At 28.8% G+C, this 23,376-nt stretch overlaps 4 protein-coding genes across 6 annotated transcripts; 2 read left to right on the forward strand and 2 right to left on the reverse strand.

The window, feature by feature from the left end:
• Positions 1 to 225: 225 nt before the first annotated feature.
• Positions 226 to 1,997, reverse strand: LOC129609186 (V-type proton ATPase subunit d 1). Its single transcript, XM_055521109.1, has 3 exons — positions 1,722 to 1,997; positions 1,054 to 1,562; positions 226 to 988 (listed from the first exon to the last, which is right to left on the reverse strand). The coding sequence occupies exons 1-3, from the start codon at positions 1,843 to 1,845 to the stop codon at positions 572 to 574; spliced, it is 1,050 nt and encodes a 349-aa protein (XP_055377084.1). The 5' UTR covers positions 1,846 to 1,997; the 3' UTR covers positions 226 to 571.
• A 1,255-nt stretch (positions 1,998 to 3,252) lies between these two features.
• On the forward strand, positions 3,253 to 11,824 carry LOC129608345 (protein misato). 3 transcript variants are annotated; one of them, XM_055519836.1, is made up of 9 exons: positions 3,253 to 3,398; positions 3,448 to 3,538; positions 3,597 to 3,837; positions 3,898 to 4,118; positions 7,269 to 7,410; positions 7,524 to 8,186; positions 8,869 to 9,119; positions 11,442 to 11,531; positions 11,621 to 11,824. In XM_055519836.1, exons 1-7 carry the CDS (start codon positions 3,370 to 3,372, stop codon positions 9,105 to 9,107), a joined length of 1,626 nt encoding a protein of 541 aa, XP_055375811.1. In that variant the 5' UTR covers positions 3,253 to 3,369; the 3' UTR covers positions 9,108 to 9,119; positions 11,442 to 11,531; positions 11,621 to 11,824. The 3 variants fall into 3 exon arrangements, with proteins under 3 accessions (XP_055375811.1, XP_055375796.1, XP_055375804.1); XM_055519821.1 differs by having other exon boundaries at positions 3,455 to 3,538; XM_055519829.1 differs by having other exon boundaries at positions 3,455 to 3,538; positions 3,904 to 4,118.
• On the reverse strand, positions 4,089 to 5,607 carry LOC129608363 (splicing factor 3B subunit 4). Its single transcript, XM_055519849.1, has 2 exons — positions 4,716 to 5,607; positions 4,089 to 4,463 (listed from the first exon to the last, which is right to left on the reverse strand). The coding sequence occupies exons 1-2, from the start codon at positions 5,500 to 5,502 to the stop codon at positions 4,231 to 4,233; spliced, it is 1,020 nt and encodes a 339-aa protein (XP_055375824.1). The 5' UTR covers positions 5,503 to 5,607; the 3' UTR covers positions 4,089 to 4,230.
• LOC129612826 (uncharacterized) lies at positions 10,919 to 21,612 on the forward strand. Its single transcript, XM_055526614.1, has 8 exons — positions 10,919 to 10,933; positions 11,442 to 11,531; positions 11,621 to 11,672; positions 13,631 to 13,913; positions 14,213 to 14,286; positions 17,054 to 17,285; positions 18,513 to 18,679; positions 21,287 to 21,612. Exons 1-8 carry the CDS (start codon positions 10,919 to 10,921, stop codon positions 21,610 to 21,612), a joined length of 1,239 nt encoding a protein of 412 aa, XP_055382589.1.
• The last annotated feature ends 1,764 nt before the right edge of the window (positions 21,613 to 23,376 follow it).

Below are 23,376 nucleotides of genomic sequence, written 5' to 3' on the forward strand. Positions count from 1 at the left end.
GTTGTTTGGGTTAAGGATTTAAAGAGCTAGGATTTTGAAAGCCAATGCAAAGCTTCTCATCAAGAATTATTAATTTCTTTTATCCCTGTACCTATATCATTAAACTCTACATTAATTTTTCGTTTAAACGCCAGCATTTAGTTTTATTTTTAAGCACATGAATTTACAATATTTTCTGCAAGCGTACAAATATTTAGTCAATTAGGGAACATTATAACACAAAAATATTTTAAATGAAATATATTTCAACAAAAACAAGGTAGAATTTATAATCATAAGAGATAACATATTACAAATGGGTAATCTACATACAATATACAGATAAATATTTTTCATATTTGATGTGTTGTAATTTTTATATTATTTAATAATGCTTTATTCTTTACACAAATGAGGAATGTCACCATTTTTCATATTTAACTTTTGAAACGCTTTTGATTTTCTTAAAATCTACTTTTAATAATAATTCAATATTTAAAAGTTAAGGATAACTTTTGCAAATATACACTTTAATAATAATATAATATTGTGTAATAAGGATATATTTTAGTAAAATTTTCTTTATCTTCATTTAAAAAATAGGGATATAGTTGTCGATTTTGGCACGATGTTTTTGTGCAACACATTCTGCAATCCAAACAATATTTCGGCATTCTTGTTCTTTTAGTTTTAAGTAAGCATAAAAAACACCAAAATGAAATTGCGACATAAAAGCGTAAACGTTTAATCTAACTTCATGTTCGAAAAACTTATCTTCAAGAGTTTTATCACCAGGATTAGTTCCAGAGCCTTCAAACAAGGCAGCATATTCTGCATAATATTCTGCTACAGCTTTTACTTGCTCATAATCATCAGCGCGTGCTAAGGCTGCTAATCCATCAGGGTGCATTTTACCGCATCGTGGGTACAACTTTTGACGATCATCTTTAGATAACTCCGTCCCAAAAGAATTTATAGTAATAATTATAGCTCGGCGATCGGCTTCAAACTATAAATTTAAGATACATTTTTTACTTATAGTGAAAATTCACTAAGCACGAAAATAAAACTTACAGCTAATATTTCCATCATGATATCTGCAGTTGTTCCGCCTAGTTCCTTACAAAAATCGTAAAATGCTTCTAAGTAAGCTTTATATAAAGTGTTACGGATAATCTCGATATTCATTTCATCCAAATCTTGTTCTGAAATACAGTCAACAAAGAAAGGTGCTAGAGGAGTGTCAACAAGTACGGCATTATAAAGTTCAGCGGGAGTAGCAGCAACATGAATGGCTTCCATTTGCTCAAAGCTTCCTAACGGATGACACTTCGGGATTAATTCCGAAATTGGCCTTTGATGTAAAGTTCCAGTGATCAATAAAATGATGTTATCAATCATATAACCATAAGTAATAAAATCCAAGAAACTGGCTAAAGGTTCCACAGCATGATTTCGCATATGTTGGAATTCGATAACCAATTTTTCTCTAAGTTTGTCGTCTATGACTGATACTGACAAAGGAGATGGTTCATTTGCTAAAAATTGTCCATAGTCGGTACCTTGCAAGTGAAGCTTCAAATCTGAAAAGTTGATTTTTCTATATAAAATTTTATGTAAAAATTAAAATCACGTGACAGTGGTAGTTAGCTTTAAAAAATTGGTTGATTGATCATCATATTTTTTTTGCGTATAGTTTTATATTTCCATTTCGTCTTTTTTAACTAAAAAAATTAATTTACCTTCTAAAGTTTCACACTGCACTAAATTGAGATAATCACTTTGTTTCAGAATCCCACACTTGAATCCACGGCATAAACCCTCTAGATATCCACCATCTATGTTAAACATAATACCGAAACCCATTTTCAATTGTTTTGTAGGTTTGTAACTTTAAGATAAGATTTAGTATTTTTTAATAATTTGGATTTTGAATATCTGGCGAATTCTTAAAATTTTTTAACAATTTCAGTAGTGGATAAAATTTTTCCAAGGATGAATGTCATATGACATAGGTATACATAATAAGAAAAATGTTAATTAAATGTCATATTTCAACGTCATAGTTAATTGTCAAACAATAATGCTAAGCAAACGAACGTAGATACTTACGCGAGAGTCTGAACGTAAAGTAGTTTGAGTAAAAGTTAATATCTGGCATAAAAGTACTTGTTAATTTTGACAAAATACATAATGTTTTTGTTTTATTTTTTATTATGAAATCTCAAATAAAAAAACTATCTGACAGATCAGATTTTAGAGGCTTAAATTATCTATTTAAAAAATACAAATAAATTTTTTGTTTTAATACATTAGCATAAAATTGTACATAAATTTAATAAAGCTAAAAAAATTTTACTTGTAGTGAAAAATTATGACTAAATTGTAAGGTTTTTAGTTTGAATGGTTGTTCGTAAACTATGAGTTGAAGATGTAATGAAAATATTATAAATTAAGATATGCTCCATGGTAAGGTATTGCTGTCGCCTCTCTAATTGGAACTAAAAAAGTTATTTCATTGGTTTTGACGTTTCCAGAAACTCAATAGCTTATGCTCAAATTGGTAATTATTATAAGAACAGAAACAAAGTGGAGAGCAGCAAACGTGGACGATTTCCGTTGTTAACCCTAAAAAATAACGGAACCGCATAATCAATTGTCAAGCATTTTACTTATATTGTTACCCAAAACAGCGAGCGATGAAGGCGATTTAGGATATTTTATCGCCGACGGTTAAATTCGTTGGAGTAATTTCGCATGACTCTATTTAGATCATATCCGTATGCTATATGAATTCTGACACTCCGCCGCAGAAAATCGCTCTTGTTCAGTTTTCAACTGAATAAGGCAATTTTGGCTATTGCACCCCAACGCCCACTAGGCGGATTTTTTGATTTCAGCATTTCGTACTCTCGTTTTCTGAGTAGAATTTAATATATGTATGTAGTGTATTTAGATATATGTACATATGTATGTAATGTATTTGGATTGCTTAATGTTTCTGAATATTTTTCAAAATATGTAATTTATGGTATAGTTTCAACCAAAATGAAGTTTTCAATTTAAAAACAACTAGACAGATATGAAAAATTATAAAGTGGGTTGAAACGTCTAAAAGTTTCTTGAAATTTGATTAACTGGGTTGATCAACATGTAAAACGGGCTAGGCTAGCATAAAATGTTTGACATCCGAATGTTATTTGATAATGTTATATATATAAGTATATATGTATGTTACACAGTCCTGTTTATGTTTATGAAATAAAGGTTATGTTTCATATTTGTAAATATCAAAATACATACATACATTTTAATAATTATTTTAAAAAAGTATAAAGTAAATGGATACAAAAGAAATTTTAACTTTTCAATTTGGTAATTATTCAAATTATGTTGGTTCTCATTGGTGGAACTTACAAGTAAGTATGTATTGGATATATTAAGAAAAATTTATTAACGGAAGCAAAGTTTAAAGGAGTTTTCATTTAACTACGACTCGCAATCTGAGCCTTCTCAAATCGATCATGGTGTATTTTATCGAGAGGGTCTAAATGAAAAGGTGTTAATTTTTATTACTTGTATAAGCAAGCATGACTCACTAATTATTGTCTATGCAGGGTTACATCACATTCACGCCTCGTTTGCTTCTGGTCGATCAAAATGGAACATTAAATGGTATTCCTGAATCTGGCGGCTTATATAGCAATTCTTTAACCAACCCTAATCATGAACTTGTTAATGAAGAAGTCAATAAAAAATTATTCAATGATATTAAAAAAGAAATATCTTGGGATTCAACGAAAATTGATATTGTTCAAACAGAACCTTCAAACCAAGTGGAAAGCAAATCTGATATAAGTATATATTTATGATTTTCATGAATTTTAGATTCATCTTTAACGTAGTATATATTTTAAGATGAAGATTTAGATGAAGAGACCCTTGATGCATGGAGCGATTTTTTGTATACTAGATTCCATCCTCGCACAATTAATATTTTAAAAAAACATAAGTTTTCGGCAGAAAAGGAATCAATTGACACTTTTACTTATGGAACTACTTTGTGGAACTCCAATATTTTTCAAGAAACTTTTATTGATAATATTAGAAGGTACATGGAGGAGTGTAATAATTGCCAGGTATTGTGCTTTTGTTTTGAATTATTTTTTAATTGTCGTTTCCAGAAATTTTAATATCCTTAGTATAAAATCGGTATGATTATTGTTAATTCTAAACAGTGTTTTATATATATTAATATGGTCTTGGTGGTGGTATTGGAGGGTTCGGAAATCCTGGAGGTGGTGGTCGCCAGTTAGGGGGACCTAGTCTAGATGCAGCTGATGGTGGAGGTGCTGGTGGGAAATTTGGTGGTGGAGGAACTGCTGCTGTTTGCCATGGTGGTGGTGGCCCAGGCATCATCCTTGGCGGTGGTGGCAAAGGTGGCTGCGATGCAGGCATTGGTGGCAATGGTGGGGGCGGCACACCTAAAAACATAATTCCATACAAAATTCAATCTAGTTTTGAAACTTATTCTATTATGTAATTGTAAATTTTTTGGAAAGTTCGTTTCGACTTCACAAAGCCTTTTCAATTAACAATTTACTATAGCTTATAGGGACTTGTCATGTCGGTATATCATTATGGTTACAAAATGACTTTTTGTGGTAACCGTAATGTTGCGCTTTATTTGTAGTTGCATTTTTCATAATATATTTTGAAAATTATAAATTACATACCTGCTGGAAATACACTGCTTCCAGTTGGAGCCATTGGTGGAGGAATTGGTGGTGGTGGCGCCATTAAAGGGGGCATGATTGGTGGACGTATCATACCTGGCGGTGGAGCATTAGCTAATACTGGGGGAATTATTTGTGGAACAGGAGCGTCTGCAAACAATTGATGCGGCCTGTCAGCATGAGAAAGGGGATTCTGTGCCGCCAACAAACGTTCTGCGGCTGACCCATGGCGCTCACCTTTTGAATCTTTTTTAAAGGCATATGAAACTGATATCGGACGGTTACATAAATATTGTCCATTCATAGCATCCATAGCAGCGTCCGACGCTTCAAAGCTTGCAAAATTAATAAAAGCGAAACCTTTCGATTCTCCTGTTTCTGGATCTCTCATAATTTTTGGTGTCTGTAGAATAACTCCAAAAGCAGAAAAGGTATCATATAAAAGCTTTTCATCCACTTCGCGGTCTAAATTTCCGATAAATATATTGGCTCCAACGTCCAAATTTTTTTGATGTGCTGAAGCTTTATTTACTCTAATTGGTTTGCCATATAACTTAATCATATTCATTATTTTGATTGCATAATCTGCATCGTCCTCGCTTAAAAATTCTACAAAACCATATCCTTGGTGCATTTGTGTTACACGGTCTTTAGGCATATGAACATTTACTACCGGACCACTTTGGACGAAAAGTTCCCATAGTAAAGGCTCTTGAACCTTTTCATCAAGTCCTCCAACATAAATTGTCGCATCTTGATTTCGCTCGGCTATTGGGCCTGCAGCCATAATTGCTCTTTACTATGTTTTTTATTTTATTTTCTTATAAACATTTATATTATCCACTTTGTTATTTTTTACCGCTTACTGCTGTGTAACGTGAAATTTTAGGTTATTTTTGACATAAAATGTCATAATAATCGTACAATTTAGAAACAGTGTTAGGAAACGTTTGCACAGCAAATATGTATCGTTAATTGGCTTTTGTTTGATCTTGTGAAAATTTTGTATTAAAAACAATATAAATGTTAGTAGTGATTGCAATAAATGTTCGAATTGAAAAAGAATGTAACATATCAATCCAAACATTGAACTTATGACAATATTTTGGATTTTATTACAAAATTTTGTCGAAGAACTTACATAAGTAAAAAAAATTTAAAAAGTACAGCCCCCAGAGCTCATCCATAAAGTAGCTTTAAGCTTTTAATCAGTTGACATCAAAGCATATCTATTAAGAAGTAGTTCGACTCGTTCTATTCCGGTATTTTCCGTTTGCTTGCTACTTCATAAGAAATATTTATTTTAAATTTTTAGAACAAAATTGAAATAAAAACAAAAATTACAATAATTGTAATGACAATTACTAATTACAAATTTTAAGTTTTTTTTAATATTATTTGTCTTTTTCAAATTATATACATACAATATGTAAATTATAATTTTTTTTATTTTAATAGTCAAATTTTGTTTTTAAAGCGCTTCGCTTTTATAATATAAATACACCTTTTTTGCCACCTTGTACTGGAATAAGTTACCTATACTTTAATATACGATAAAATAAATAACTCCCGTTTTTAAAAACACATTATAAAAAAACACGTAGACATCTATTGCGTACTCTTTCCCTCTCCCAAAATATCCTTATGTATATAAAAATGAAAATAAGAAGATATTCTGCTTAACAGGTAAGGGAATTTTTTTGCATACAAATATTGGTGATTGATTGATTAGTGTGATGTAAACAGAGAGTCGAACTACTTCTTGATAGCTGATATACTTTGGTTGACATTTACTCTATATATGTACATGCATACAGTGTTCCCACTCGGTAAAAATAAAATGTATCCAATTTCGAGAAAAAAATGTATCCAAAATATATTCAGCCTCCTGAAGTAGAATTTTTATACTAAGTCGTCTTATTTTGTACAAATAAACTCACAATTAATATAAATTTGGTTTTTTTTAATAATCTGAGTTTTGTTATTAAATTATTTAAGAAATCACACGCAATTTCTCTTGCATTTTGAATGGTTTACACCAAAATATTTCTGGTACGTTCTTGTTTTAATGTTCTAGATTTAAATACAGGAAGAGGAAGTAACTCATTTAATAAAATATCTTTCTTACTTTCTTCTAACAAATTTTTAAATCTGCTCAGTAAAGCCAGCAAATAATATTTTTTCGAAGATAAAGCAATTTCGCGATTTAAAATTATCAACACAGTTTTGTAATATTTATTTGGTGTTTGAGAAACAAATGTATCCAAATTTCAACAATATTTTAATATGTAGCCAATTTTGGCACTTTATGAGATTTGAGTATCTCTGTATCCACGCTAAATTTAAAGCAAAAAATGTATTCAAATGGATACAATTGTACAATCCCCGGTTTTCTGTTGCTAATTTCTTAATGCCAAAGTTTTACATATTTAATTACATACATATGTACGAATTTTGTATGTTCATATACATATATGTATGTATACGATCATACGAATAGTTTCGCACACAAAATATTTTTAATGATTTAAATGCTTAAATTTTGATTTTTAGGGGTTTCAAACTCTATTTGATTTGTCGAATGGCTTTTCTGGTTTAGCATGTAAGAATCTGGAATATTTGCAAGATGAATATGGAAAAACAAATTTAGCTGTTCCGCTTTTTTCGCCTAAAAGTATATTATACGAAAACGCAGGTTCGTTGCACTTTTAATTGTTTATAATTTTTTATAATTATCCAAATTATGAGTATAAATATATATACATATGCACACACGTACATTACGTATTTATAATCACATTTTAATAGATGAAAAATTAAGTTATGCGATACGATTGGTTAACATAGCTGCAACCTATTCGAGCTTGACTGAGCATAGTAGTTTATTTATACCACTTTCTACCCAGGATTATATTTGGAAAAAACCACCCAGAGCAAGAACATTTAGATATATGGATTATAATTCAAAAAGCCTTTATCACACTTCAGCAATATTAGCAACATATTTGGAAACAATTAGTTTACGCTATCGATTAAGAAGTTCAGGTTACTCCTCACATCTGTTTGAATTTTGCTGTGATCTAAATAATTATGGACGTAAATTAGCTGCTGCAGCCTTGTCGTTACCATTTCCTTTGCGTCAAGATGAAGATTTGATCGATATGTTAAACGAAATAGACTATCCTATATCAACTCAGTTATCTCCCAATTGTAAAATTGGTACCGATTATATAATTCAGTCTGTTAGTGTAAGAGGGATTCCGAAAAGTCGTCTTAAGAGACCTTTACAAGAAGCTCAAAAGCAAATGAAAATGGCTGCTTATAGATGTAGTTCTGTATCCGAAATGTTACAGCTGTATTTTCAGTGCTCTAATCACGCAAGTATGGCTCATGTTGCTGCTGTTGAAACACCAATTCATATCAAAAATTTATATCCTGAAAAAATATTTCATCCGAATTTAAATATCCAAGGTAATTAGTTTTATGTATCTAACAATATTTTGAATATTACATTAGTACTTAAGTAAAATTACATTATTTGTAAAGGGGAAATAATTTTCTTTTATTTGTGTTTTATAGCATAATTAATTTTATATTAAGATCGTTCACGCACATTTCGTTACTCGCACCACTTGACGTAATTAGTAATTATTTAAACATTTCGTAATTTTCTGAATATGTAAAATCAATTTCAAAATATTTAATTCTACACTGAAACCTATAATAAATTTCAATGTCTAATCACTTAAGGTTATTCGAATAATAGAACATTACTGATATTACCATTTCGCCTAAATGTTAGCAACATTAACTTAAGCTATTTACTTTGAAGAAATTATTTTTAGTAAAAAACTTTTGTGTTGTATTTCGTTTTTTCACAATGAAAACCAGGAAATAATTTTGGTTTTTGCAAGAATTTAAATCGTAACATTTAACGTGTTTCAATTTATCTCAATCAAATTAACTTTCGTGTAGTTTTTGTAGCTTGTTTTACCTCCAAAAGATTATCCCATATGATAGAACTGTAGTGTTACATTAAAAAAAAAAAATAAATTTACATATTGTTTATTAAAGAAATATTTTATTTAAAACAAATCATATTACATAATCGAAGTTATAAATAATTCGTCACATTTTGTTCATTAATTGAAAGGTTTTCTAACTGGTCATCAAAGGCAAACAAGGATAAAATCGATTCCATGCATGGCTTCAATTCAAAATTCAACTGATTTATCGAAAACTATAGAATCATTGCATAATGAAGCAAGACGTGTTAATATTTCAAAAATACATCGTTTTAAGGAAACTGGAATGGAAGCTGATGATTACGTTGAAATACTAGAAAATTTAATGCAGTTCAAAGATGCTTATGAGGACACTATTGATTTGTAAATCTAAAAATATGTATGTATATAAAATAAAATTAAAATTTGTTATAAACTATACATATACATAAATTAAATAATATTTTTTTATATGTATCTACTCGTAATTCTGTATATATGTATGTTAAATATGTACGGTAATATTATTTCAAGTATTGAGTAAAAGTTTTTTTTATTCCTAACAATTATAACCATTAATTATAGTTATATAATTTTCTATCGCGAAAACGAGTTTTAATTTTTTTGAATTAAAATAAATTTTTTAGATTATCTGTTAATAATCTAGGTACATTCATTTTTAACACTTTTTTTTATAATATCATAAATGAATTTTAATTTTATTAATGCAAAATAATTTTATTACAAACATTTTAGAAATTCACTTAAAACTTTGATAAATTGTAACACCGGTTATTAACATTAAAAATGAAAATATAATAGATAAAACACAAAATGACTTGTTATTTTTAATTTTCAGGTCTGACAAAATTATTAAACAAGACCATATTTCCATAATTCATGTATTAGAAACTATATTCATATATGTAGTTTTTTTTATTAGTATTTTTAAATGTAGGAGCCATAGTACATAAATGTACCCTTCGGGGGGTCGTGTAACCTAGTACATATAGTTGTATATAAATGTTTTATATAAATATTTAGCATTTTACATAAATTTTTTAAAATTACATTAGGTATATGTACTTATTATTCACAATGTATGAATATCCCAACTTTTTCCCAAATTTTTTATATTTTTTCCATTTGTAGATCACGTTAACCAATGTAAAAATTACATTGACATTAGTAACATGTTAAATTACACCAGCATGTTACTATTGACGGTAATAGAAATGACTTGTTAATTTATATAGTTGATTTTAATTTTTCTGAATATTTTTAGTCGTGGTTTTATTATTTAGTTTTGATTATTACTAATTAAATAATTTATAACTATGTCTCTATCCCATGTCTTTCAAAATGAAAGCTTGTTTAGTTTTATTAAATATATTTTATTAAAATTGATTGAATTATGTATTTAAATTATGAGTTTTGAAATGGAAAATATCGCACAAAGAGAAATATATATACTAACATATATATATTCACATTTATGTATTTGCATAAATATGAATTCATACATATATGTATACACATATACTGTGATGCTGGCAATCCCTTTATTTATGACTATTTGGAAATTAAGTAGGAATCAAACACAAAATTGTCAACTTTTTTCTTCTTTTCTACTATAAACTAAAGCAATATATAGGCGGTGACACAAAAATTTTTATCTTAAGGTTTCATAATATTTTAGTCCAAAAGTGGCTAATATGGTAAAAAAAAATTAAAACTGATACTTTCCCTTAGAAACTTAGAAAAATTTGGTTGGACATATTAATCAAACGACATTAATTCACAAAAAGGCATTGTTCCTTAATATCATTTATATGTATTTCACATATTAAGTATCAGTTAGTTCTTTAATGATGACATTATGAAACTTGATAAAAAGATATTTTATAACCAGTTTGCATAAAAGTAAAAAAAAGACTTATGAGTCAAGTGTATTATAATGTACATTATAGGTACTTTTATAAGTGCATCCTAAAAAACTGCAATATGTTATTTTAGGTGAGTATCTTAACTGAGAGTAGATGTACAAGTTTTGAAGCAATAATTTCTTGACCACGAAATTAATTATATTTAGTATTCGGTACATGGGGATTCTCAATAATTCAGTTCTAACTTTGTTCTAAATATAAAGCTCGTTGGATAAATTCAAATTGTAAAATTTCAAAAATAGCAAGTTCAAAAATGACAACGCTTAAGGTAAGTTCTAAAGGATTTTTTTCAAAACTACTGCAAAAATATTATAAATAATTAGAAGAAGAGCATAACTAAAAAAAAGTTTGGTATTGAAAAATTATTGGAGTATATTTTAAATCTGAAAAAATAAAATATTCAGTTTCTGTAGATTTGTAAGCATGTGTGAAAATAAATTTAAGATTAAATTTAGCAGACTTTCAGTACATGTCTGAATTATCGAAAATTCCCTTTATTCCTTCATGAATTGATAAAAATTTAAATTTTTTTTATTAAAGTAGACTATAAAAAAAAATTAAAAGAATTTTGATGAAAAAAATTATTTGTTTCAGTAATTTTAAAAATAACACGTAACAAGTCATAAAAAGGAAAGAAATAAATTATTAATTAGAAAAAAAGAATAATTTTCAAAATGAATAAAAATATTTGTCTTTTCTGTATTTTCTTAATTTTGGTATAATGTTAAAAATTTTTTAGACAAAATAACAATTTTCTCACTTATTTTTTTTCCTAGATTCAAGTTTTCTTCAAATGCACTTCAAATGCTGAACAAGAAAAATTATCAACTGGATTTAAGGAGGAAGTAATGTACAATATTTTGAAGGTAAGTCCTAATTGTATAATTAAGTAAATAAATGAAGTAAAATCAAATGGAGTTATAGAATAATTTAAATTAAATTTTTTTTCTTTAAGGCAAATGCTACAGGAGGAGGTTCGGCTTCATTTATAATCAAAGGTGTTCTTGGTTTGCTAATTCTACCACTCATGATTTAATACGATTTTTTTTTTCAAGTAAAATTAAAAAGTATTTATGTGTTTGGTTTTAAAACGAAATTTTTATAAATTGTGATTCATTTCTTGTTGTATAATAAAATAATCTAATAGCAAAAATCTAAATTGTATATTTGTTTAAAGCTAATAAAAGAGATGAAAATTTTTCCGATTATTTTTCAATAAAATTTAAAAATTAAAAATTCATATGTATGTACATACATACTTACATAGAAGCAAGCAAAAAGATGAGTCTTAAAGTGTGTTAGGTGATTGTAATCGCTAAGATGGGGTTGTAATTGTTAAATTTAATATAAAGTGTTTATAAATTCAAATGTTCGTAAATTGCATTCTAAAAAATAAAGTTTAAAGATAAGCAAACAGAAAACAACTAATATGTCTAGGCGGATATTTGATAATTCAGTTGTAACTCAGGTCTTAATGTAAAGCACTTTTGATAAAACCTAACTTTCTAGAAAAATACAGATATTCATGCGTATGTATTTATGTATGTATTTAATATTATAAAGGTTCCTGACATAATATAAGAAGAATATTTCAAAATAGTGATAAGAATCAAAAATTTCAAGTTGTAGTCTGTCTGAAAGTTAAGTTAAGGAAAGATTTCCACTCAATGCATATAAACACATATAAATATACGTAATATTATATTCGGTAAATATATACATATATACGAATTTCTGTCAACAGTTTTTGTTAAAAAAAAGGAATTAGTGAATACGACATTTTTGTTTTCATGGTTTGTCTTTTATCAATTGTGTTAAAATATTATTATTTGAACTTTTATCCTTCGGAAATCTACCAGTAATATGAGATAAAAAATTTTTAGTAATTTGTATAATATTTATCACTAATGTACAGTTTATGTTTATAGACCGATACTATAATTTTTTTTTGTAAACATGAAAATTAACCCTTTAAGAATACATTGTTTTTGGAATTAAGAAGTTTCATTGGTAAAATATAGTTAAGAAACATTGGAATTTTGGAGAAATATTTTTTTATTTTAAATGAAATACTATATGGTCCAGTGTCTTCATTATTTCATGCATGAAAAAATTGCGTATGCGTAACATGTGTAACAAATAACTCAGTTGTAATTTGTAGTCTCAATTTTTAGTAGACTTATTATGCATGGCGAATTTATCAAGAAATATGCGTAATTTAATATTTTTGTTTAAATAATATGTAACATGCGTTTGTATTTAGAATACGTAAAATTTTATTAATTTCTTTTATATGTGTGAATGTTGTGGTATATAGATGGGAGTTATTATTAATGTTAGAAATCGTAACCTTATTCTTAACTCTTTCAACAATAATGTATAGTGCATACAAAGTTCATATTTAAAATACATAATGTGTGTTATTCATATCATATTCATTTTCAATAATTATAATTGTTCTAAAAATAACATTTGGTAAATATATATATATCATGAAAAATTAGTGTTCAAAAAACTGAGTTCATTCACGTCGTTAATTTCAAATACAAGTTTTATCTCTATTTTTAATCGTGTGTGTACTGTGTTTACACACGCATTTTGGTATTTTTAATACCGATAGAAAAAGATTGTTTTAATTTAAAATTGTGCAATAAATAAATAAAAAACAGAATTTGATGTTAAAAAATTCATTTCAATATTTAAACTATTTGAAAAATAAATTTGTTTTACTATACATCAAATTTTTCACCTATAAAAGTAACATGTATTTTTACATTAAAACATAAGGTAAGAAAATTTAAAGCAATTAAGATGCACTACGGTTGCATTAAATTATTATTTTGCTGTAGTGTTATATTTGCAGTATGTAGTGGTAAGAATTTAATGTTTAGATTTGTTTAGTTATTTATACATAATATGTATATCTATTATTTACTAATTTACATTATTATCTTTTAATTTCTAGCTAGTGACGACGAAAGTATAGAGGACAGGGTGAAGGTAGAGGGTCGTTTCTTCAAGACGACCACAACTACCGCGGCTCCGACCACAACCCCCCCGCCAACACCACCACCGACACCACCACCAGCACCGCCACCAACACCTCCGCCACCACCAACACCACCACCACCCCCAACACCACCGCCACCACCACCACCTCCGCCGCCACCCCCACCACCACCTCCTCCACCACCGCCACCACCACCACCCCCACCGCCGCCACCACCGCCACCACCACCACCACCACCGCCGCCACCACCACCTCCACCACCACCACCACCAGGATAAATATTTAAGATTCCCAAAGACAACGTATAAGATCATAACGTTGCATTAACTCTAAATTATTTTTCGCATATTTTTGTAGTAAAAGGAGATACTAATTTTATTATAGTAAAAAATGATTTATAAAAATTTTAAATTAATATTTGTGGTTATGATTAAATGGTACATATTTTATAAGTATATTAGCCTATTGTAGTTTTGTATCTTCCGTAATCATTAATCGAAATATTTAGGTATTCTTGTAAATCGTTTAATAATGCAGATTCTATCAACTATTTTGCGCTGAAGACCTTTTCCACAAACAAAAAATTAAATTAAAACAAATTCCTAAGAAAGGTAAAAAAATACAGACTCATGTCTCGGAAATATTAAATATATATAGTATGGAGTTAAAATATAGCTTTGTGCGCTCCGCATGTGTAAGTAGAATGAAGGGAATAGTAAATTATGGCCGATTATTTAAGACAATACTAGTAGAAATTTTCAAATTTTCAAGTACATATTAAAAATTTTCTTTCATAACTAAATGCATAGATACATTTAAGTGTATACGTAGCTACTAAATGATAACCCATTATGCAATTTTTGCTTTTGTTTAATTTTTTAATTCTGCTTTGATAGTTTTCTACGACGCTTAAGTGATTTACACAATATTATATAAAAATTAGGTGCCAATTTAAAAAAAAAATTAAAAATGACTTCCAAACGTTTCAAAGAAATTAAAGTAGAATTTTAAACCGACTGTTCTGAAATGAGGAAATAAAATCCAAATTTTTTCCAAATTTTTGATATCGTTTTTCTTCTAGAAAGGTTTAGGAGTCTGAAATTTTAGCAAATTATAGGCACTAATCAACAGTTCATTTCGCTAGAACAAATTTTTTTTTCACGTCTATCCGCTCAAGTTATTGAAATTCATAAAATTCGAAACCTTATATTTTCGAAACTGTAAGTTTTTCAGAATTTCTATAAATGCAGAAAATATATTTGTATATAAATGAAACTGGTTATAATAATGTAGTACAATACTAGATTGTTTATAAAACCAGTAATTTTACTTGTTGAAGGGAAAGTGCTACATTACAAACCATTGGTTTGGTTCAACTTTATTTTTTTCTAGACGATAAAATTTAGAAGTCTGAAATTTCAGATGCTATTAAATACTAATAAATAATTTATTTGAAAGAAGGAAATTTTTTTTTCACTTCCATCCTCTCTCAAGCTATCGCCTATCAAAATAAGTGGTATTTGAACATTAGGCGCCTTATATTTTTGAAACTTTAAGCGTTTCCCAATTTCTGTAATGGAAAATGCTATGTCTGATGACATGGATTCTGATAAATATTTTTCTTAAGTCAACTCTTATATTACTTATTCTTAACTCTTAATTATATTAATCTTATTCTTAACTCAGTCAAATTCGACGATTATGTCATCGTTTATTTAATTTTTTTTCTTTTGATCATTCTAAATGTATGCAATAATTTGATATGCATATTTTGGTAAATGAATGAAAGAAATTTAAATAGTATACTAAATTCACTTGTTTACTTTTGAATACTGTAAACAGTATTTTAACTTGTTCAACAATTGGTTTGATTCAAAATTTATTTATTTTTTTTGGGAATCATATTCCTTAAAAAATTTCAGAATAGATTTGCCATTGGATTTACAGCTGTTCTTAGTATTTTTAAAGAATTTGAAACAATTATGAAATTTAAATGTTCCGCTGAATGAACTTCAAATTTGTTAAAAAACATTGTTTACATATGTAAACAAATAAAAAAACTATTAATATAATGTGACTTAGCAGTTGATCAACATCGTACATATAAAATTTAATTTACAATATGTTTATATGTGTGTAGGTATTCTTCTAATATTTTTACTTTTGCATTCGCTCTACTATGTGATGAACTTTAGGACCATTTAAACGTATAAAATTATAGACAAATATGATTAGTAATTTTATTATTTCTAGTTTACTAAATATATATTTTTTTTATTTTATTAAGTATTATATGTTTTTCGTCACTCCTAGAGGGAGCTAGGGGTAGTAAATGATATTATATATAGTTATGCCCCAGTTTCATTGCGTTATAGAGTTTTAACTAAGTAGGTGACTAGCCTGCCATAGTGTTTTTCTTTATATTAAATATAAAAGCTTGTTATTATTTATCTATTTTTTTTAGTTTTTTATGGGTATATTAAAATAACTTGTTGAATATTATGGATATATTAAAATTACTTCTTACTAATTTTTTATTTTATATTAAGCTGTAATATTTAATATAATTTTTGATAGTGACCTTACCACCGATGCCATAACCACTACATCAATGGCCAAGTTACTAAACATAGTTAGTAAAATATTATTAGGAAAGAGTAGAATATATATATTTCAATATTAAATAAAAATCAATATTCAAAACAATCTAATAATTAGTTATTTTACTATAAGATAAGTGATTTTTATATCAAGATAAGTTTTTTTATTAGAAATGTTTGCAAATGTTAGCTTTTCAATTATTATAACAAATCGTTATATGCAAAACAACTAGCAGGGCTAGGTTTCGAGCATATACATATTGCATGGTTTTCTGTGGTGCCCAAATTTTCGCTAGCTTATTATTACATTCATAACTTAAGTGACAGGGCTTCATTTCATTTTATTCTTCCGTGTGTACAAACTTCATGCATAAATTCATAACTTAAGTATTCTATATAACTATTATTAGAGAAATGTGCTACATTTCTTATATGTATTCAATATTGAAATAAAATTTTTGTATGGATTTAATATTGCACAATATGTAAATATTAAACAGAATTTATCTAAAACAGGTTAGAGCTTTTATATGCTTCAATTATATGAAATTATTTAAGATTTTGGTTTTTGTATTCATTTAATTTGTAAGGTTTATGTATAAAAGAAATGTGTACTTTGAAAGTAAAACATAAGTTTAGATAAAATCGTCCAATTAGGATGGACTTAAGTTACCTTAAAATATTTTTTTGTTGTAATATCATATTTGTGGTGTGTAATGGTAACAGACTAACGATAAAATTATAATACTATGTTATCAAATTTAATTTCAATATTTAGCCTCCATAAATGAAACAAACGAAATTGTGACATCCGACGAGCTTCGCTTTTTTAAGACAACGGCTGCAACTACTGCAGCTCCAGTAACGACAACACCAGTTGAACCACCACCCCCCCCTGTTACACCCACCTACCAAATTGAACCACCACCGCCAACGCCGACGCCACCACCTCTACCAACTCCAGCTCCAACACCACCACCGCCACCGTCACCACCACCACCACCATCACCGCCACCACCACCACCACCACCACCACCACCCCCACCTCCACCACCAACTTCGCCACCACCACCATCTCCGCCTTCCCCACCCGGTTAAAATGCTTTTGATTTTTTATACTAGTTGTAAATCTCAATTGTAATAAATCAAATACATATATGTATGTAAATCGAAGATTAAACTTTATTATTACAATATATTATGTTAAAATCAAACAACACAGAACCATTTTTATTTTATTACTGTTTTTTTTTAGTGTTTGTCAAATATAAATATTTATAAAAAAGCAAAAAATGTCTATGATTTTATAAAAAATAAAAATTGCAATTTTTAAACTTTAAAATTGGAAATTCAAATTTATTGAATGGTGAAATTTGCCGCATGGCCGAATGAACTCACAAATGGATTATGTATTATATTATAAATATTTTCAATATCCAAAGAATTCGAAGAATTTTATATAAATTATAGGAATAATCGAAGGGATTGGTGAGTTTCTTTCACTATTTGTTGTGTCTTCAAAGAGTTCTGCAATATATTCTTTTCATTTGGTTGTTTGTTTATCTTAAAAACATCTATTTATTGTGATTCTAGAATAATAGAATTTTTAATTTTCAAACATCCATCACTTTTTCCTTGCATTAACTCGTTTCCACAATTATGCAACCTTTATTATGTACTCAGGTTTTTTTTAAATATCTTCACCCAGCAGTTTGCAAACTGCAAACCAGCAAACTTGAAGGTTTAGAATTGCTAATGAAAATTTTTCTAGACTGTAAACACAGGCTGACAGACAAACCGACAGATATTTCTCTAAAAATAATTGTTTCCGCTTCTCGCAGAAACTCGGCATGTGAAATTCGACGCTATCACATGCCTTTCCTTTATTGCATATGTTAGTATTTTTTTCGAGTTGGTTTTACGTAATAAGCAAATATAAAACAGAATTTTGTTGAACACCAATATCTTAATCTTGATCAGACTGCAATTACATTACTTGAAAAAAGTAGTTTTCATTATTTTCAAATGTTTATGTATATAAGTAAGACATATTTTAAAAATGAAACATAAAGTTAACTGAAACTGATCAATTAGGATGTACTTTAGCTACATTAAAATAATATTTTATTGCATCGCCATATTTGTGCTATGTGATGGTAATAACACTTCATAAACATTAATATTTGCTCTTTACTTAATCTATTTTAAATTTTATTTACCATAGCTTCCACAAATAGGACTTTGATAGCCGGTGAAGATCGCCATTTTAAAACGACTACAACTACAACTACAGCTCCAACAACAACAACAACAATAATAGTTGAGCCGCCACCACCAACTCCGCCTCCACTACCGCCTCCAGCACCACCGCCTCCACCACCACCATCGCCACCCCCCTCCTCCAGTTCCACCGCCCCCACCGTCACCAGCTGCGCTCCCCCCTCCGCCTCCACGACCTCCTCCACCGCCAACACCTACTCCCCCGTCACCACCAGCACCACCACCTCCTCCAGTCCCAGCACCGCCACCACCAGGTTAATATAATTGATTATTAATATATTTACACTATGTATTTGAATTTAAAAACGAATACAAATGGTTTGCAATTATAAATCGAAATTATTGAAGATAAATCAAATTCCAATTTTTAATTATAATAGTGACTTTAAAGAATAATTCTAAAATTCTTGTACATTCCTGAGTCCAATGTTTTCTGAAGATGTTTCATCTTTTTAGCACGTTTCAAAAAAATAAATCTAACATTTATTGACTATTAAAATTGCTATGTATAAGCTTTTTACAAAATTTAGTATTTTAAATTAGAGCTTAAGAAAGTAGCCAAAATTCTGTAAAAAAACCGATTGTAGAAAAATTAAAAAATAAAAGAAGGGAAAAATTAGATTTTTTTGCAAAGTTCGAATGTCAGGTATTCCGGAAGTACATAAAATACAAAGTCAAGTAATATATTGCTTTCAAGCTCTGTATTAGCCTTTTCAAAAACTGTTTATTTAAAAGTTCTACGGAAAGGAAGTTAGAAGCAAAAACTTGGGCAAGTAGAAATTTCGTGAAATTTAGGCAAGTAAAACGCCGGAAACCGTTGAGATTTGACACCTAGTCCTATTCATTTTTGATATCCTAAATGATGGTATATATTACGTCGACGATTACTGTAACACCCTGTACATAAATACTTATTTTTTACAGTATCATACAATATACGTTTATTTGCATATGAGAATGTTTACATAATGTGATCACTAAAATGTTCTTTTCTATTTTCTTTTGCTTTTGTTACGTAAGAGTTTACTTAGTTTGTTGAAGTTATATAAAAAATATTAAATTACACTCGAAACATATAACACTAAATTTAAAGCAAACAAAAAACTGAAAGAGACTTTTAGAAATTGTTTGGTTTTCGTAATTATAATGAAAAGGATAACAAGAAATGATCATGGTTGTTCTAGATTCCATTTTCGTAAAATTGGAATAAAAGAAGGGAAAAATTAGATTTTCGTAATTATAATGAAAAGGAGTTGTTTCAGGTTTCATTTCACTCATCAAATTGTAATTTTCAGTAATCTTACGTTCAAGAGTAAAATAAAAACATGAATGTAATTTTTGAACATGAAAATTGGTTTTATCAAAGAACATTTTTTATGCAATAAATTTTTGTGTTCAAAATTTTTAGCTCAATTACTCAATTTCGAAAACGAAATTGAGTTCTTTTAAGACAGAATGAAATGCCCCAGACCAATTTTCAGTTCAATCAAATTTTCTTTTTCATAGTCGTTTTCATTTCACTCAATTTCTGAAACAACGATCATTATGTTTGTTTTTATTCAAATAATATTGTCATATACCAATATTGCCATATTATTCTCAAATTTTAAGTACTTTTTTTGCACTTTCAAAAATATTTCTCTTGCGAAATGACAAAATTCATCTTTATATGAAGGTGTTTTGTTCAAAATTTGTGCCTTATTTTTTTATATGCTGACAGTAGTTACTTGACATTTTTTCTAACTTTTCTCATATTGAATTTAACAAATACAGTAGAAACTCCATGAGTTGACCGCCAAAGGCGGGAGGGGGTGGTATTATTTATCGTCAAGTTTTAAAAACTCGAATCAATTGGTTTGTATTTACAATAATAATATTGAACTTTTCGCGATGATCAAATTACCACTATCGCTTAGTCACCCGATATTCAGAATAAGCCCCATTATTTCATTAAAATATTGAAAAAAAACTGGTAAAGAAGTTAAAGTTTTTTTAGTGGTTTATGTAAAGAGTTTACATTAACATACACCTCAATATGCAAATAACAGAAGTTAGAGGTCACAATAATTAAATAAATGAAAGAAATATAGATGCGAAATATGGAGTTCCTAATTAAAGAGGAATTTTTATACAGAAAAACGTGACTTCAGAGGCGCTGAGAATCTGTTTAAGTTGCTATCGCTATAGAGCTTAAAATGTATTTTACTGTATTTATTTAAATTTTGTTAAATTTCGAAGAGATTATTAGAAGTTTGTCATCACTTCGTGAATTGTTGTTAAATTGATAGTTACTTATAATATTCTCATAACAGTTCACTGGTTCTTCATTATTTTTTTTTGAATAATTTTGTTTTGTTGTAGATAAACTTTAATTTTTAAATATTGACAAAATATATAAGTATTTGGTTTGCGTTGTTTTTTTTGTTTGGTTTTGCGCAATAAACAAATATAAAACAGAATTTTATTAAACATTAGAATCTTCAGCTTCTTTGAGTTACAGCTAAATTACTTGAAAAAAGTTATTTTTATTACTTCCAATTATTTATGTATAAAGGTGAATAGATTTTGAAAATGAAACATAAAATTAAGTGAAACCGATCAATAAGGATGTACTTCAGTTACATTAAAATTATATTTTATTTTATCGTCATTTTTGTGCTATGTGATGGTAATAACACTTAATAAACATTTATGCTTGTCACTTTATTTAATCTAATTTTAATATTATTAGCTACCACAGTTCACACAAATAGAACCCTGATATCCGCAGAATTTCGTCATTTTAAAACGACAACGACAACTACCACAGCTCCAACCACAATAACACCGATTGACCCGATACCACCACCACCACCACCGCCGCCGCCACCTCCGCCACCACCACCGCCAGTGCCACCGCCGCCACCACCACCACCACCGCCACCACCTCCACCTCCTCCCCCTCCACCACCACCACCGCCGCCACCGCCACCGCCTCCACCTCCCCCTCCTCCGCCACCGCCACCACCACCACCACCACCAGTACCTCCAGTTCCAGCACCACCACCACCAGGTTAACATTATGATCGATATAGTAATAATGCATATAGTTTTAATGTATATAAAAACGAATGTTAATGGTTAGCAGTTGAAAATCGAAATGATTGAAAATCAATTAAATTCCAATTATAATAATTATTATAATAGGAATTAATTTATTATTGCAATTAATTATAGCAAGGTTCTTTCTATAAGAATATTTTTCAAGATTTTTCATTACTTTACCACATGAAATTGCATAAAAATGTGATATTAAAATGTTTCCAAGAAGTAAAGATACTTTTATGTATTATCCAAATCTTAAAAGATGAATAAGAGTTATGTATAGCATTCCAAGTGAACATATAATTACGTATACAAAAAAAAATAAAAAAAATCTTATGTGGTCAGCATATAACCGACCACAATGTGTATTGTCTATAGTTAAGTAAATGTGTTACAGAATATTATGAAAATGTCTGTTAAATACTTCTTTCCAATTTTTAGGGCATTAGTAAGCTTATAGTTAACATACCTAAAAAAATGTAAATTTGGCTCTCAGTAGAGTTTCGCTTTGTGCTACCCGAATTCCCTGAAATACATGCTAGTTAGTTTCGGTAACAACTAGAACTCAAATATCAATTTTCAAGAAATTCCATCAATTTGTTCCGTAGATATGGTAAAAAATCTAAAATCCGCCTTCAGATCAGTTTCCGAGCCCTAATCTTTCCAAAGAATTTATATGTTCATTGCTTTAATACGAAGAATTCAAATGTTAAATTTCAATGAAAGCGGCTGATTAGTTCTCTTTATATACTCAAAAATGTATATTTGGCCCGTAGCAAACCCCCAGAACTCAAATATCAATTTTCAAAAAATTCCATCAATTTGTTCCGTAGATATGGTAAAAAATCTAAAATCCGCCCTCAGATCAGTTTCCGAGCCCTAATCTTTCCAAAGAATTTATATGTTCATTGCTTTAATACGAAGAATTCAAATGTTAAATTTCAATGAAATCGGTTGATTACTTCTCTTTATATACTCAAAAATGTATATTTGGCCCGTAGCAAACCCCCAGTTATTGACGCCTGATTTCTTCCAAACGTTAGGAGGTTTCGCGGACGGTTGAGCGAAGCTTACATATAAAATTTCAAGTAAATATGTTGAATAGTTTCTTCATAATGATCATGTATACACAATACGGTCGGTAAAAAGCTTTATAACTTTTACTCATTCTTATTCTTTTTAACTTTTCGAAAAAATTTTTGAAAAAAGTGCTTATTAGTTTCACTCTGTTCGTCCGTGGACATGGTTACAAAACTCCTAGAAAGCTGAAATTTAATACGTACATAGGTCTTTTCTAGAAACTTATTTCGATAGAAGAAAATTTTTACTTATCTCCCCCCTATAGAAGCTGTATCCCCCTAAAACCCTAAAATGGTATTTTTACCCATTTATTACAGTGAAACCATAAGCATTTCTGAAATTTTTCAAACGCAAAAATATAGTGGCTGCCTTCTTCTACTAGGACATATTATATTTGAATTAAAAAAGAAAACAAAATGGCCGCTACAATTTACCGTTATCCAAAAACCGTTTTTCCCAAATTTTTGATGTCGCTTTTCTTCTAAACTCCAGATTTTAGGAACCTGAAATTTGTAGCACCTTTTAGACAATAACAAATAGTTTATTTCGTTCGAAAAAAATTTTTTTCCATTTTTTTAATTTTTGATGCCTTATATTTCCAAAACCGCATTATTCCCTCTTTATATTAATTTTTGCTTTATTTCCAAGGCAGCATAA

This window comes from Condylostylus longicornis, unplaced genomic scaffold (assembly GCF_029603195.1).
Source record: "Condylostylus longicornis isolate FDR11 unplaced genomic scaffold, ASM2960319v2 ptg000004l, whole genome shotgun sequence".
In the NCBI taxonomy this organism is placed as follows: Eukaryota; Metazoa; Arthropoda; class Insecta; order Diptera; family Dolichopodidae; genus Condylostylus; species Condylostylus longicornis.

Coding starts and splice junctions, on each gene's coding strand:
- LOC129609186 (XM_055521109.1), bottom strand. CDS start 1,845: ATGGGTTTCGGTATTATGTTTAACATAGATGGTGGATATCTAGAGGGT. Junction 1,563..1,721: donor GCAGTGTGAAACTTTAGAAG/GTAAATTAATTT, acceptor TCAACTTTTCAG/ATTTGAAGCTTCACTTGCAA. Junction 989..1,053: donor TCATGATGGAAATATTAGCT/GTAAGTTTTATT, acceptor TTAAATTTATAG/TTTGAAGCCGATCGCCGAGC.
- LOC129608345 (XM_055519821.1), top strand. CDS start 3,321: ATGGATACAAAAGAAATTTTAACTTTTCAATTTGGTAATTATTCAAAT. Junction 3,399..3,454: donor CTCATTGGTGGAACTTACAA/GTAAGTATGTAT, acceptor CAAAGTTTAAAG/GAGTTTTCATTTAACTACGA. Junction 8,187..8,868: donor TCCGAATTTAAATATCCAAG/GTAATTAGTTTT, acceptor ATTAATTGAAAG/GTTTTCTAACTGGTCATCAA.
- LOC129608363 (XM_055519849.1), bottom strand. CDS start 5,502: ATGGCTGCAGGCCCAATAGCCGAGCGAAATCAAGATGCGACAATTTAT. Junction 4,464..4,715: donor AAGCAGTGTATTTCCAGCAG/GTATGTAATTTA, acceptor TTATGTTTTTAG/GTGTGCCGCCCCCACCATTG.
- LOC129612826 (XM_055526614.1), top strand. Junction 13,914..14,212: donor CCACCACCACCACCACCACC/GCCGCCACCACC, acceptor TTAATAATGCAG/ATTCTATCAACTATTTTGCG. Junction 18,680..21,286: donor ATCGCCACCCCCCTCCTCCA/GTTCCACCGCCC, acceptor TAATATTATTAG/CTACCACAGTTCACACAAAT.